This window comes from Calypte anna, chromosome 2 (genome assembly GCF_003957555.1).
Source record: "Calypte anna isolate BGI_N300 chromosome 2, bCalAnn1_v1.p, whole genome shotgun sequence".
NCBI classification, from domain to species: Eukaryota; Metazoa; Chordata; class Aves; order Apodiformes; family Trochilidae; genus Calypte; species Calypte anna.
The window spans coordinates 30,270,791-30,287,453 of NC_044245.1; the positions used below are offsets into that span (position 1 = coordinate 30,270,791).

General features: G+C 40.2%; 1 protein-coding gene across 6 annotated transcripts in view; it reads right to left on the reverse strand.

The window, feature by feature from the left end:
* Positions 1–10,321, reverse strand: part of SNX13 (sorting nexin 13) — a 62,704-nt gene extending 52,383 nt beyond the window's left edge. For 2 of the 6 annotated variants that reach the window (XM_030444770.1, XM_030444774.1), the window contains exon 1: positions 9,542–9,669. In XM_030444770.1, the coding sequence (XP_030300630.1) occupies positions 9,542–9,604 (63 nt within the window). In that variant the 5' untranslated portion in view covers positions 9,605–9,669. Of the gene's footprint in view, positions 1–9,541; positions 9,673–10,082 lie in introns of those variants that run through there. The other 4 variants (XM_030444775.1, XM_030444772.1, XM_030444773.1 and 1 more) reach the window with 4 other exon arrangements.
* Positions 10,322–16,663: the final 6,342 nt, after the last annotated feature.

The following is a 16,663-nucleotide window of genomic DNA, read 5'->3' on the forward strand; positions in this document are numbered from 1 at the left end:
TCAGTACCAGCAATATGAATTTAGTTTGGACCACCACTGCACTGCATCTAATGTCACTTCTCAAATATTTACTGATAATTGTCCTATATTTTTTAAACGTATGTAGTGTTTTTAGCTAGAATCATAATTAAAAAACTACAAAATTAAGTGGTGCAAAACCAGAGCAACCTCAAAGATCAGGGTATGCAACAAAGAAGCATTTTTCACAAGCCAAATATGAAATAGTTCCATAATTGTCAATACAGTGCATTTTCAAGAAATTTTTGTCCACTGACAGGGTAACAGCAACCACCCTCTCAAGATTATGATGTTACCCCACTGATTCCTCCTTAAGTTTAAACTAGTTGCATTCAAGTGCCATAAGTTTTCACAACTTACAAAACACAGAAGTTCTCATAGAACCCTATTTCACTACAATTCCAGAGAATACTGTTTCTGAGAGTACATATGAACTACAAGGCCAAATTTCCAATGAAGAACACTTACTGGATGAAGACAAAATAGCCATAAAAAGAGATATGGCACTAAATTATGAAAAACCTTACAAAGCTAGAGTAAGCCTCAAAACTTCCAGTTTCTAAAAACTGCTGGTTTGGATAGAGTATCATTCAGTTGTATGAAATGAAGCAAGAGAAAGAGATTGGTTCAGTGTCTCTAAATCTCTAAGAAGACTAACTTCTTTAATGAGTGGCTGATGCCTTGCTCCTGGCAGAACAGGAAGTGCCAACAAAAAAAGCAGCGTTTTAAGGGTATTACAAAAAAATGCTTTTACTTAAGAGGGAAAAAAAAAGCCCTGTTTAAATATTACTGTATTTTTCCAGTGGAATAAAGTAATGGATTTATTAATAAAAACATTCCCACTCTTCACCTTTCATGTGTTTAATATCCCTTTTCCCAACCCCTCCTTAAGTCCTTATTCCTTGTCTGCTTCATCTACTTGCTTCCTCGATACCTTGGGATTACTATCCCTTTTGGGAATGCATGGGTAATTTATGCACCTCTTTCATGGTCCTCTGTGCTCTTTTGCCTTTTCCTGAGTACTCTTACTGAGAAAACCATGCTGCCTGCTGCCTCCACAACCCATAAACAACTTCACAGGTATTATTCAAGAGATCTGCTGCACAACATTGCTGAGAGTGACTGCAGTGTGTAGCTCAGAAGCAAACAGGTAAATGTAATTAGAGTGAAGCCTCCTCTGTAGATCTTGGCCTCTCTATGGACGCCAAGAGCTTGTTGAGTCCCTAGATGGATCTTTTAGCATTGAGTAGTTTTCCTCCCTTCCTCACAAATAAACTGGGCCCGCAGCCACTGTGCCAACTACTCCCTGGATATCTCCCAGGTGCATATACTACTTCCAGCCTACCGTGACACTAAAGAGTTTCCCTCTTTAGGGAACATCTGCAATTAAAGTTCACATAGAGGGACAGTTTTATCAGCTTGGTGGAACATTTCACTCTCAAACATCATGGCATGGAATGTTTCCAACAATTTTCAATTAATTTGGAAGAGGAGTGGGGAAGGAAAACCACAGAAATGCTGCATCAACTAATACCTGAAGATTATAGACTGAAACTAATTATAGATGAAACTAATTAAGCCATTTGAGTGTCCAGCTCTCAGGGCAAGTTTACAGGAGATATCTAAAAACCTCAATCACTGCCACTTGACTCAAAACATCAAGTACAAAAAAGAAGCCTAAGAAGGTGGAGTTACCTAATTTTAGCACTCTCTGCTTTCCTCACACCAGACCCAGCAGCTGTTTCTGTAGCAATTTCACCTGCAAAGGTTGGTTCATCAAGATGAAACAATTGCTAATGCAGTTGCTACTTAGCTGCTAGATGTCACACCAGCTTTCTTATGCATGCGGGGTAACTAAATAAAACTATATGGTCAGCCCAGTTAAAGCAAAAAGAAAACAAAGGAGAAGTGTGTATATATACATAAGGAAGAAAAATAAAGAGGAAGTAAACACAAATAAACAGAACAGAACCATACAGGCAGCAAAGTGGAAGCCTTTGTAGACTAAACTAGGTGTACTACTCCACAAAGTAGCAACCCAGTTACTGTAACCATTGGAAAACAGAAACATGTTTCGCAACAATACATCAAAAAATAGAGACTAGTTATGGGAAAACATCTAGAAATTGCGAAAGAAAAATTAAGATGTATGGAAGCATAACATTAAAATTATTTTACCAATACACTTGTTTGTTTTCTATTTGAAATTATTTTTCTGTTTCAATAAAACACAAAAGAAACAGTAACAGGAAAGTGCAGGCCATCCTTAATTGAAATTCAGTAAAGGAAAATAGCCAATAAAGTAATGAAAGTGCTTGCTTGGAAACTTTCATAAAACAGGAAGTTAGCCTTTGGTCTCACTGTTGCCAACTCCATCTTCTCAAGAACTCGTTATAAAGTTGTAGTAGGGCAACTGCCAATTGAAAGACACAGGACTAATTCTATGTCAGGCCCAGACCTTAAAACCAATGTAAAGAAATAAGTAAGACTTCATTTCAAAGTTCTGCTCACACATGCACGTCTAATGCTCTCATGAAGGATGAAAGAGAATGCTAATTTATATAGTCACAAGGGCATGAGGCAAGGCACTGGTACGAAATGCTTATACACATATAGTGAGAGTAAGTTATGTTTAATGCAACTACTGCAGAGCAATCAATTTAGAAAAAAAAGTGTCAACTGTGAAACAGAACACTGAATTAAGAGCAAAATTCAAAATAGAACCTTGTTGTCCTAGTCTAGAGCTATAAAGTGTCATCTCTTTAAAATAATTATTATATTCACACAAAACAATTTGTTTTCCACAAGAATTTAAAGTTATATGTAAGCAACTACGTAACTGTAAGAAGTAATTCCCATTTCATTAGATTTAACATCAGATTAAACCCATACCCAAGACATTAAATCACAAAATGTAAGATTCCCATAGTACGTGATTTTACTTTACAAAGTTAATGACACTTCAGTTTTTTAAATCAGAAATACTAATTTGAGTATATAAACTATAAAATTTTTTTTTTAAAGTATGTTAAAAGAGGATAGCTACCTCAATCAGTTTTCACTACAAATTAAGCTGTTACATCAGTTACTATTACACCAGTAACAAATATGTCCCGAAATACTAGGGTGGAGGGGAAACACTCAGCACAGCATTTCAGGGGGAAAAAAAGAGAGAAAAAAAAGGCACAGCACAATACAGATGTGATTTCAAACACAGATAACTATTTCAGTAGATAAGGAATACATATCACAATTACTGATCCTATTATTTTCAAGATATAAAAAAATATTACATATGCTCCAGAAAATAAAGAATACAATGTTATAAAAAGCTACAGCATTTAGGAAAACTGAAAATAAACAAAATTTTGAGTTAATAAAAAGGACACAGAATGCAAATGTTTAAGTGAAGAGTAGCCAGGTCTTACACAGAAGAAAGGGCCCAAGACTCACCCTCAGTCTGCACTAGCAGTCGTATCAGCAGCACAGCTATGAGCAAGGCTTCATTATGGCTCCAAGTCAAACTGTTCCAAGATCATTTTGATGATAATCAAAACTTTAAAGCAATCACTCCTTCTACAGTTACACACACTGGATACTTATTTCTTAAAGGATGTACACTAGCAGATTTTTAACTCATCCACACAGTCTGGAATGCCAACTGCTGAATACAGGAGGACTGAGAACATCAGGCATGTTCCTTCCCACTGCTTTCAGTACCGATTAAGAGCTCTGAGTGACATTACCCGAAGTCTGAAGCACTGTTTCATAATCAGTTGGTTAGCTGGAGCAAGAATTTCAGGGCAAACTTCTAGAGTATTTTCTACTTGACCTTGTCTCTAAGCACCAACAGGAAGAGTGGAAATTCAGAGCATCCTACAGGATAAATAGTAATTCCAACTTCCTGCTCAAATTCATTCCCTTACATCACAAGATACAGCCTAACCTCCACTGCCTCAGAGGCATCAGCCTGCCTAATGAAGTAATTTCTTAGAATTGAAAAGACATACTGAAGAACTGGAATTCATGTACTTAAAATAGGGGTATTTATGAAATAACAGCATTCTCAGACAAACAGATTAAAACAGAACTGGGATCACCTCAATCCTACCAGAACCATGGGATTAAGGATAGAAAGGCAGAAGAACATAAATAAATAAAAAATAAAAATCACATTGTAACAAAAGCAAAAACTGCATTGATATACATTAATGCTCTTCAAAGTCAGCCCTCAAATTTATGAACATTCTTGGAAAGAAAATGTGTAGAAATCATCTTCCTATCCAGAACTCCAATTGCAATGAAACTGAACTAAGCATTTTAGAAATCAATGTTCTAGAGAACAGGTACCTGAGAACTTCTAACTAGGCCATATTACCCCTCACTTCAATAAACACAGCACGACTTCCACCTGTGAAATAAAAAGCAATTTTCAATATGTAATATTCCTGATTATCAAAAATTCTTCTAAACCTTGTCAAGGCAGGGAAAGGAGATCATATGAGTCATTTGATGCAGGAAGGGATGTACCAGAAAGTAATCAAGCAGAGATGAGTTTATCACCTTCTGATGGCAAGGTTCAAATCACGTCAGTCTTGCACTTACTGTCCAAGAAAATACACAGAGAAGAGCAGTAAGACTCAAAAAGTTTAAGGGTTACTGGTAAAATAGCTTCAAATTAAACTACTGAATTAATTGCTATGGGCAAACTCTTAAATCTGTTCTGGGAAATCCCTGGGTTTTTTAGAGAACCCCACTTGAACAAAACTATTTAAAAATCTGTGGCTTTTAAAATATTTGTAAAATGCAAATGGTAAAATACAAGAATAAATTTGACTCATGCTGTTTCAACTGCAACATTGAGATCTCATCCCTTTCCACACAGCAAACATAAAGCAAATCAACACCATAACTTCAGAAATCAACCTCCCCTCTGAGGATTTTACAGCTATCACTGCCTCAGTGCAAGAATTATTTTTTTAACAGATAATCTCAAACTCTGACAGGACAGGGGTTGGCCACTTTTTCCAAAAGAAATGGCAGGTATAAAAGGAGTTCCCTCTCTAAGCATACCTATCATCTGAGTTTCCTCACATTAAAAATAAATGCCTGTTTAACCTCATATCTATAATCACAATGGCAGAATAATAATTTTAAGGTGTACACCTACAGAAGTTCTGTAAAGAGGGCTAGAGCACTCTAACTGAAACATTTTGTTTACCTCACTAAGTAATGCCTCATTTTTTCAATTCAGAAATCACATACAACTTACTGTTGGAGGAACGAGAACAAGCAATTAAACCCAAGATCACGATGCCTTGTACTGCTTGAAGCTTCTCTCTTGTGTAACTGGAACTGCCAATAGCAATTGATTTTTATATTATTCCAGCCTCAGTACTCTCAGCCAAGCAATGGTGAAAAGTGCTAATTTGACTTCAAAATATTAATTCTTTAAGTGTTGCCAATAAGACACATACAACATCAATGGTTTCTTGTTTCTCACAATAGAAGCTCTCCTAATGCTAGTTCAAGTGCTTTGTCATCTTTGTAAGGGTGGGGAGAAAGGGACAAACACATTTTAAACAGAGATAATTCCCTAGAGTGATACTAGACAGAGGAAAACAACATTTGGAGCTCTTTCAGCTATCTAACCAGAGAACCTTTCATTATTTTTAGTTCAATAAAGACATTTATACTTTTCCTCTTCCACACACTTTTTGGGAATATTCCAGACTGACATTTTATAGTTGTTGCAGAACTCTACATTCAGCTTCAGCAGTTTAGTCAATAACTGTACACTCCAAGAATAGTCTTGAGAGTTTAAACACTAGCTTTTACTAATAGCCAGCAAAATATTTAAAAGCAAATACTAGGAATACATGACATCCATCTTCGTAAAAGGCTAATTTTTCTAATTTTTCCATTCCTCACGTAGGTTTAACTGAAACTCCACAGAATATGAAATTATTAAAAGAGCTGTCATAGCAACAATGAAGGACACAAAGACACCAGAGGTAGTGTGGACTTCATTTATATAATATACCAAAGGAGAAAGAAAGGCTTTTCATGTCTCCAAGGGCTTGCAACTGATCCTGCAGCTAGATCTCATCTGACAAAACACTGGCACTAAGGCAAAGCTCCAGTATACAAGTTCTACACAAGAAGACAAAACTAATTTCTTTCCACACCCTGGCTAATTTTCTACACGCTTTAAGCTGTCCCTACCAGCAAAACATAGTTTAGTCACATGAAGCATTAACAGTAATCTTCCACAGCCATGTATCAAAGAACAGAAAAAATGAACAGTGCTGTAGTATACCAAGCAGTTAACTGTGTCCTGCATCTTTCAGTTAGACTAACATATATACATTATAATGTGCTACTGTCAGTAAGGCTAACTCACTAGTATTAAAAAACAATTTAAAAAAACCTACTGAAAAACCTACTTGGTTCCTAATGAACAGGCTAATTTGCATAGCTTTGCTCAAAACCAGTTCTGAATGATTAGTTGCTATTGAAGTTTAGAAAAAAATGTTTTTACATATCTCTCATAAAAAAAAAACCTAGATTGTGTAATGGAAATTAAATACTACATGTAGTTAGTGAATTATCTTGACCAGTTGAAATAACAAGAAATATTTACAGAGCTCAACTTGGACAACTAAAAAGTCTTCCTACTTTGCCCAATTTCAAAAACCTTCTCAATTGTCACTAATACTGCAACGAAGTACTCCTGCCAAGCTGAGAATGAAGTTGTCAAAAATTAGGTGCTGATAAACTTAGAAGGAAGGCCTCAGCATCTCAAAGCAGTTTAATGAACTGGAGGGGGGAAAAAACTGGAAAAAGAAATCTGCCCCTCAGACTTTCTAAAGTACCTTTGGAAACAATATGGGTTGCAAATGCAGAAAGCACAGGACATCAATTTGAAAGACATTCTAAACCTTGTTGTAAACTAAGTCTCAAAATCCCATTAAATGTTTGATCCTATCAGAATTTAAGACCCTATTGATCAGCAAGAGTTAGAGTTGTAAAATACTCACTGCCTTGCTGTGGTCAGGGCAGTACAACTGCTACCACACAAGAGTTTAGAATGGTGAAGACAGCTGACGGCAAATACAAGAAAAGGACCTTTGCAACCTGTGTCCACCATGGCCTCATCAGAAAAAAGTGCTGAAACAGTCACATGGGAACAGGCAGCTCTAGGTCTTGAAATGCAAAGCAGACATCTGATGAAGGAGAAAAGGGGAACAAGTGAAAAGACACAGAAAGGCCAACCCAACAGACTAGGGAAATGATCACAGCAGCAGGACTCTGAACTCATGCAGGCAGAATGTATTCAACGTGACAGCAGAAATGAGTTCTGATGATCAAGATGATGAAACGCTGGGGAACAGTGTTTGCTAAATAGGTAAAAAAGTGTATGTGCTTGGCATTCAAACAACACAAGTTCTGTTGCAACTAAAATAAGACGACCTGCAGTAAGAGCAAAATAAAAAGCACAAGCAGTATTTTCCTGACAGGAAGTGCGATCTTCCCCTGAAATTACTGATTACAAGGCCCAAATCCTAACTGCATCCACACAAAACTGGACTGAATCTGCTGGGGTCAGCATCTATGGATATAGTCAAAGGATATAGGAAACTGATACTGAGAAACTGTAAGTTATGTTTTAACTGCATGATAACAATACATGTAGAACCAGACTCTGCCTTTCCTTTGTGCTCTAAATATATTTAAGAAAAAATGTTGTCTACCTAGTTAAACAATTACAGTGTGAGGAATGTTTCTAAATTTTTAATGGCTAAAAAAAAAAACAAAACTGAGAGTGACCTTGGGTATGCCAGGCAAGCTACTCAGCTTCACAAATATGCATCAAATCTTTTTATCTCATTTCACTGTATATTCTCAAATAAAGGAGTTATTTTGAGAGAGGAGAAAAAAAAAACAAACCAGACTTACTGGCTGTCCAGTGGTTCTGTTCCTCAAAGTTATAAGCTTACGTAGCCCACAGACATGCAATTTTCACTACTGCCCTACTCTAATGTCTACCTCAATTTTCACATATAAAGGAAAAAAAAAAAAAAAAAAAAAAAGAGAGACAGATTTAGTTGTTTATAGAATATTACATGTATCAGTAGCCTTGAAGCAACCTGCATCTTGCTGCAGAATGTGGAAAGTGTTAATGGGTGTGACTGCATGCAATTTTCACAAGGTGTTTTAGCTACCGAGTCATCATTGGCACACTCAAAAAAGCATGCTGAAAAGGACTCCCTGCAGTTCACATGTCAGGTGGGTCCTCTGACAGCCAGGAGCTGTCTGGTTGTTAGAACTCTCCACAACCGCTTTTAGGCTGGTAAGCAAAGCCTGCAACTTTGCCAGGTCCCCCAAAATTTGAAGTCGCCTCCTTGCCAGAGACCAAGCCTGGAATACTTTGCCCTGAAACATTTTGTGTACGAGTATTTTATGTACAGGAACTAGAAATAAAGGACACCAGAACACAGTCCTTCATACACCAAGACCAATATCATAACTGATTATCACATGTATGTGAACTAGGTTTAACTTTGCAAATCTAATGGAGGAAGTGTCACCCATGATGCTGCACCAGTGGTATTAGAAAAAGATGTTCAATTCCAAGACAATTAAGTGTCTTGGACTGATGCACACACTATCAAACAGAACAAACAGTCCAGTATGAAGCACTGACCCAGAACATTCTATAGCACCCTTAAAATAATAGAAATTACTGTTGTTAATGCTTACTCATTGCACTCACCAACAGTATTTAATGCAGACTATTAACCCTGATCACTCACCAAATACCCTTCACACAAAAATAGGTCACATATTTTTACAGGTTTAACTCAGTTAGCAAATTCTAGCCTCACAGGAAAGTCCAAGAGCTCACGGCAGTCCGGAACTACTTTCCTAATCACCTGGAACTTTTAATTGATGCAAACTGAAAGCTTAAGGATACTTTTTGACCTATCATTCAGGAAAGCAAAGATAATTCTTTCAGGTGTCAGAAAGCAGTCCTTGACCTTTCAGGATGCTTAAAATTTAAGAAAATTCAGTTTTGGACAAATAACCTTCATGGCAGGATGAAATGACAAGTTATAAAACACGCATCACAAATAACACAGTCATCATGCTGGAAAATATCTGTATGCCAGACACCCTTGCTGACATATTTAAAATAGAAAAGCAATCAGTCTTTGTAGAGAAAAATTAGTATGGGGAAAAGTCTCATTTCCAGCAATTTCTACAAAACAACTGCAGATCTTCCCTTTGAGAGCACCTCCGGACACAGTAGCCATTTCTTGCCCACGCTGGTCCTGAAATACCTGCTTGCCTCGCAGCTTAGCTGTCCTGATGCTTTGGGACAGAAATCCTACCCAGGGAGAAGCCAACCACGGCAGCTGACTTCTACCAATTACTCACAACCAAAAACTCCTGCAACAGCAAAACTGTTCGGTTTAAGCTGTTTAAATGGAAAGACAACACGGAGCCTTCACGAAGCTACCGCAGAGCAGGAGGCCAGAGGAGCTGAAGTCGGAACCGGCGTTGGGGGCCCGGGCGGGGACATCTCTCCGGCGAGGCCTAAGGCCGAGGCAGGCCTCCCTCCTCACCAGAAGTGCTCTCCCAGAAACGGGGCCACCGCGGAGGAGCGGCCCCGCCGCCCCTTGCCGGGCGGGAAAGCCTCGCCGCCGGCGGATCACGGGGGAGGGGGGGCCCGCCCCGGCAGACCGGCGGGCCGGGCTCGGCCGCGGCGCTGGAGCGTCCCTCTTCGCGCCCCAACCTGCCAGCCTCTGGCAGGGAAAAAGCGCCCAGCCTGGGAGAAGGGAAGGGTGATAAGAGGGGCCCGGCGCTGGTCTGGGCGAGCCGGCCGGCGCTTGTCCTCCTCGCAAAGGGGGAGCCTGCCTGCTACCTCGGCATGTCGGAGGCCCCCGGCGGCGGGCAGAACGCTCTCTCCGCCCTGGGTCGCGGCGCGCAGCGGCCCGCTCGGGCGAACGGAGAGCCGCTCCCTCCCTCACGCACCCCGCCGGCCGCAGCAGGGCTCTTACCTCTGCTAACATTATTACCCCGCTGCGCTGCGGCGCCTCGGCGGCTCTAGCCCCGCAGCATGGTGAAGCCTGACGGCCGCACGAAAAGCTCCCCCCAACCTTGCGGGGAGGGGAGGCGAGGCGAACGCCGCCAGCCCCCTGCCTCCTCCCTCAGCGGCCGCCCGCCGCCCCCAGCCCCACGGCCGCCCTCGCAGCTCGGTCCGGAGACGCCGCCATCTTGAGAAAGCTACGTGCACCTCCGCCGCTCCCCTCCCGGCGCGCCCGCCCATTGGGTCTGCGGGGCTCGGGGCCGCCCCTGCCGGGGCCGGATCTCTCCTCTCCCTGCTCCGCCCAACCGCGGCCCAGATCGCAGGTCTTTCGTTGCGCCGATGCTTACCTGGGCCGCCGGAGCCATAGCCAGAAAAGGTGGCTGGCTGCTATGATCTGGCCCCAGGTCAGGGGTGTGGCGGCCGGGGAGGTGTCGGAGCCCCGCGGTCTGGTAAATTCAGGTCGGGTATGGCCCGAGGGTCAGTGCTGAAGCCTGAGCCTGAGCCCGTCCCGCGGTGCAGCTGCCCTGAAACGCTGCTCAGCCCGAAAGGGAGAAGTTGAGGGCAGCAGAACTGGTTTTTGTTACTGCCCCGTCTCCCCTGAGACGCCAGTGTGCCTTGTCACAGAGCTCTTCGGTGCCAGGCAGCTGTCCTGAGGACGCTAATAGAAATATTTCCTTAAATTTCTGACCGAGCAACATGCCTGTGGTTCACCAGTAACATGTGCAGCACTGCTTATCATTCCCTGGTCTAGATCTTTGGAAGGAGATATCTATAAACCTGTTGCCTACACTGATTTTAAGTAATGGCGAAGTTGTGGAACTGAAACTCATCTGAGAACAGGAGCCTTGTCAGCCCCAGGCCAGCGAGCCCTGCTCAGGAAGCGAGGTACCCCCATAGCTCAGTGTTTTAATACACAGTAGGATTCCTATCTGATATTTGTTGTTTTTAACACTCTTCTGTGGGCTTTTGCTTGCTTTTTAAGTAGACTTCAAAGTCATAAGGTTAACCTGGGGTGCATAAGGGCAGTAGAAAAAAAGATGGGCCTTTTTTTTTGCATACCCAACAACACAAAGTTTACACCGAAGAAGTAGTAACAGTTACAGCTGGAGGAGAAGCAACACTACTATTGTAACATGAAGAAACCCAGACTTCTTCACTTCCAGGGTTTTTTCTGCTCATGTAAAAGCAAAGTGCCTCTTTTGTTGCAGAGGTACTAAGTGTATTGGCAGCTCTTAAAACTGGTGGGGTTTGTAGAAGTTCTCTAACTTTCCCAAAGATTGTTAAATACTTAGCACTTCAAGGTTGCCCACTTCTTAGTCCTGTTTGTATTACTGAGTTTTGGTTTTACTCACACAACTGGTTTTCCCTCTCGGAGACCCAGCTGTGAGTTATACGAATCAAAAAAAGCAGAGCCTCAATATCCAGAATAGTTTATTATTAGTATTATAAAGTATCTAATAAATAAGCTTTGTACTTTGCCTGTTCCAGTCCTTGGAATAAACTGAAGCAATGTAGTAACAATTTTTTGGGGGAAGGAGGGTGTTTCTGAGCACCTCCTTTCCTAGTACAAGGAAATCTGGAAACAATGCTTCAGCTGGGGTTGAAAGTTGTCTACCAAGGGTAGACCAGCAGCACTTGAGCATTTGTTTCCCTGAACCCATCTTCAAATGACAATAAAGCTCTTAGGCTTGAATCTTGAGTTATCCAAGAGAGTCATGTTCCTCACATTTTATCCCTGTGCAGCTGATACCCGTACAGCTGGGTACTGGTGGTGCAATGAGCTCATGTACTTCACGGAAGCACTGCAGCCTCATCAGCACCTGGATCAGTACCAGGCTCAGTACCAGGCTCATCCAGGCAGAGCAGCATGCTTGTTATTTTACTTGCCACTTCCACAAATCTGCAACCACTTTGCACAGAACTGTGTGAGGGCAAGTATATGTGTCTGTAGTCAAATGAAACCCTGGCAGAAAGTGTTTGCACCCAGTCCTTAAAATACTCAGAGATTAATATCTAACAAGATATTGATGGCTGCAAATACCTTCCTATTTATAAGACAGCTCCTATTCGTTGCTAAATGTCTTAGTGTTCTTTAGTTATTACAGTTTTCTTGTACTGACTACAAGATAAGGAAGTTGTCTGATGGCCTCCATCCACATTCTGGAACCCTGCTGGAGACACTGGAAGCTGTAGTGGGGAGGAGGATGAGGGTTATCTATTATTATCTATCATTATATATTATCTATTGAAATTATGGGTGACCACAGCATTAAAATCTGAAATAGAGCAGGAGGCGATAGGGATAGCTCTGACAGGCACTCTGTCCAGAAGTTTATAAAGTTTTTTACTAAAGTGAAGCTTAGTGAGCCCACTAATTTGGTACACAGGCTCTGAGACAAAAATGTAGGTGTGAGGGAGAAGATGCAGCACAGGTAAGATTTAGCAGTAAAAAAGCAACTGTGCCAACTTGCAGCAGAGTACAAAAGAGTGCAAATTATTTTCCAGCACTGAAAGGAGGGCAACCCCACAACCTAAATAGCTGCTAGCTTACCAGCTTATGAAAAATTTAATTTATGACCTAATTGCCATCCAGATAGCCTCTGAAACAACAGTAATTTGCACTTGGAAGGCAGAAAGATGTGTTCTCTTGGCATAAAGAAAATAAGTGAGGACTGAGGAAAGGGGAAACAACAGTCAGGGCTGGGGGAGGGACACACTGGGAAAACAAAAGAACAATTTTGCTTTACTAAGCACTTTCGAATGGCTACTGGACTGTTTCTAACATCATCAACAAGCCTAAATTTTTGTGTCTTTCTTTACAACCTAGAAAAGATCTATTATAAAATAATTTTTATACACTATAAATTAGCTCTGATTCTCCACAACCAATTCACATAAACCAAAGTTTGGCTTTTGTCCTCTTGGTTTTAGTTGTTTGTAACTCAGGGTGGCTGCATGGCTGGAGTTTGCTGAAGGTTTTTTGGTTTGGGATTGTGGTTTAATTTGGCGGGGAGAGGGTGGGGTCGGGAGGTCTGAAAAGTGTGTAGTCATTCAATGTTCAGTCTCACTGTTTAAAAGCAGTTCTCTGACTTTATGGCTGAATTCTATGGCATTTCAGATGACCCCAAAAATCTGTGTAGCAACACGATTGAAAGGGGAACTCAATGTGTCTTCTTTGTGTGAAATCTGAATATTCTGTTATTTCAGGATGTTGTTCTAAGTTCTTTGGTATGAACTGCCTGATCGGGTTTTGCTTCTGATCAGGATCACAGCTCCATCGTTTCCAATTAAAGACCTCATTCAGTTTCTGATTTCTCAGCATTTATATGAGATGCAACACAGACAGAAAATGCAAGAGTGTATCTGAAAGGACTGCTCTAGATGATATGGTGTAAAGGTTGGGCATAAGATAAATAACTACTGAAGAAGTATCGTGTTTATAGTGCCTACTTCATACTTTGCAATAAGGATGCAATATCTGCCCATTGTTCATATTCTTAAAATTGTTTATTGAAGGCTGAAATTTCTTTCAAAGCTTTTGCCAGTTTACATTTCTTCACAGTAGTGAACTTTCTGCCATTCAAACAGCTTTCTCCAGCTGGGACAGACACTGTTTGCTTTAGGGGCTCAATCCTAGTTGTCTAAGCAATTGTTAGAATAAAGATAAACTGTTTTTCTTAATATAAGGAAAACTGTCTCAAAATTATAGTAGTGTCTCTTTCAGAAGTCTATAATGGCATGACTAGAGTAATCCTCAGAATTGTAAGATAGATGTTATTCATCAGCTGCTTAGCTTTTGGCTGTGGAATTTTTGTGAAAATAATGCACACAAACAGAGGGCTTCCTATGCTATTTGCACACTGCTGCTGCAGAGGGGAGCAAGACAGGATAAAAAATTCTGCTGAAGAGTCACTTTAATGCACAAAATTCATCTGGGGGCAACCAATGCAATTCTTTATCTGAATGATACACTAACTTGAAGGCAAAACTGTCAAATGGAATGCTTATTCTGCAGTACGAATGATCCCATTCTCTCCTTCCAAGTGGGTCAGGAGTCATGAGCATGTTTCTCTGTGGTTTGAAGATATTTCTGGTGTTCTCCAAAACATTTGCTGTTGCCCAAGCTTGATGGAAAGACAGCAACTGTCTGTTGCAAAAGCATTTGGATGTTTTCACTTCTGAGATTTGAACTCCTGAATGTGTCTGGCAGGTAGAACAGCCAAAGCAATGGGCCCACAGGTCTGAAAAGTGCCTCCTTTTGCTATCTTCTCAATCATACATATGGCCATTTTTAGAACATATTGCAAACAATTTGTATACCTGAGTTTTACTTGTCAGCTGGAGACCCAGTTGACTCTTCTGATAAGAAGAATTTGTTTGCATCATTATATCATGTTAATCTTCCCAGGCAATTAGATACATGTGACAAAGAGATGAAGTGTGGGCCTGAATTGTCAGGTTATGTGCTGCCTTAATCGTGATTACAGTGATACTGATAGTGTGATAAGGTGTTACAGTGATACTGAATTTTGCCAGTGGCTTAGGACCAGAATGAAGATATCCAGTGGCATGGAGAATACCAAATGGGATATACTCAAAACACTTTGGTGGAAAATACCCACTTAAAAAGACTGATAGAAAAAGAAAGACAAGCAGGAAACAAAGCATTATGCATTAAAAAATTTAGCTCCATTTTCCATACTTGTATTCTGAAAAATTAGGATTGATGGTGTCCTCTTTACATAAACCCAGATAAAGATGTAATTCTCAGAAGCCTAAGGAATCTGACATGTTCTACTGCAGTTAACATGATACGTTAAGTTCTTTAGTTAAGAAATATATTTAAAAACCAAAAGCTGAGCATAGGATAAATACTTTTGTAGTTTAATGCATTATCATGAGGAAGGCCAGGGGAATAGGAAGTGATTCTAAAACTTTTGTTTGTTAGTTTTTTGTTTTTAAATTATGTTTTCCACTGATTCCTTTAAGAAAGAAGTTAAATATTGTAAATTATAATAAATTTCTAGGACTTGGAAAAAGCTGTGAAGATGCTGGAGGGCTTATACTTCTTCTGTTGTGTGTCACTGCTGTTTGCGTTTTCTCTGTGGGTGAAGGAGTTTATTGGAATTGTACATGCTCTCAGAGCTAGAGCTCTCACTGCTTGGACATTTGAGGTAATTTCATTTTTCTGTTTGTTTGTTTTGCTGCCCACTTACCGTAGTTTGTTCATAACAAAAGCTGATAGAAAAAAAACAACCAAAAAACAACCTACAAAATGTAGAGATATCATATAATAATTGAAAAGAGCCACGGAAATCCAAATTCCTGAAGTGGAATGCCACTTGGAGTGCATTGGGAAGGGGACAACAGTTACTGCTTATTCAAATGAACATATTTCCCCTGGTTTTATTAAAAACAGACCCAGAATAATCTCTCCTATGTACTTCACAAGTCAGTTGCTATTCCTCTGAAGGAGGGTTAAAAACCAGTCCAGTGTCAACTCCAAATTGTTTTTCATGTAGTACAAGGACTACCAGGTGCCTCCTCCGCTAGAAAAACCAGTTCCTCAGACACTCCTCTTCCTCATAGTTAGGCATATAGTCAGAGAGGACATTAGGAAGAATCTTTATCTGGATGGATTCTATATACCAAATATGTCCTTCACTAAAGAATTTAATACTTTTAATGATTTCTGTGGTTTGATTGGGTTGTCAATTAGATCTTGGGTTTTTTTCTCAAGTTTTTCACAAGATTTTTTAAAGTTATTTTTTGAAAAAAAAAATTCTGAGTGTAACACTCCCTCTACAAGGTAAGAGACCTTCTGCAAAACCACTGCAAGCCATTTAGAATTAAATTAAGGATCATTAGACTCTTAATTTCAATTCCTACTCATGTGATGTCAGTACTCTCCTTATCCTTAAAGCACAAGAACTTCTTATCTATCCTCCTTTGAGACCTAGACAGGGAAGTGTGAGGTGGAACACAGTTTTTCTGTGTGGGTTCTTCCTTCACTTTACCAGGAGGACTAATTGCCACTTTTCCATTCTCATAATTTACATCCAGTTCCCAGAGGACAGACAGGTTTCTCCAGAGTTTATTGTGGAAGAAGTGGAATGTTTGCTACTGCTGCTGACATGGGAATATCAGAAACACATCTAAAGGTCATGAAGGATCAGCAAAGGCATACTCTTGGGTAGGCTTTTGCAGAGTGACTCAAATACCTGAGTATTAATTCTTGAAGCAAAGTAGGATGGTGAAATTCTCCATATAAAATCCCATAGTTTTCTGACAATTCCTGTTCTGTCTTGAAACAGTCCCACTTAAAAAAGGATCTGGAAGCCTAAAATGCATTTTTCTTCTTTCCTTTCCTCCATGATATCAGTGGATTTAACAGGCTTATTTGTACCTAATGCTACAAGCAGTACTTATGCTGCAGTCAAATTATATCCTCACCTTAAACCAACATTTGAGTCACATAGATTTGGAAACATTGAATATAAACATCACTTCACCCAGACTACCCTGGAGTCAAAGTTGACATTGCTAAGTTGC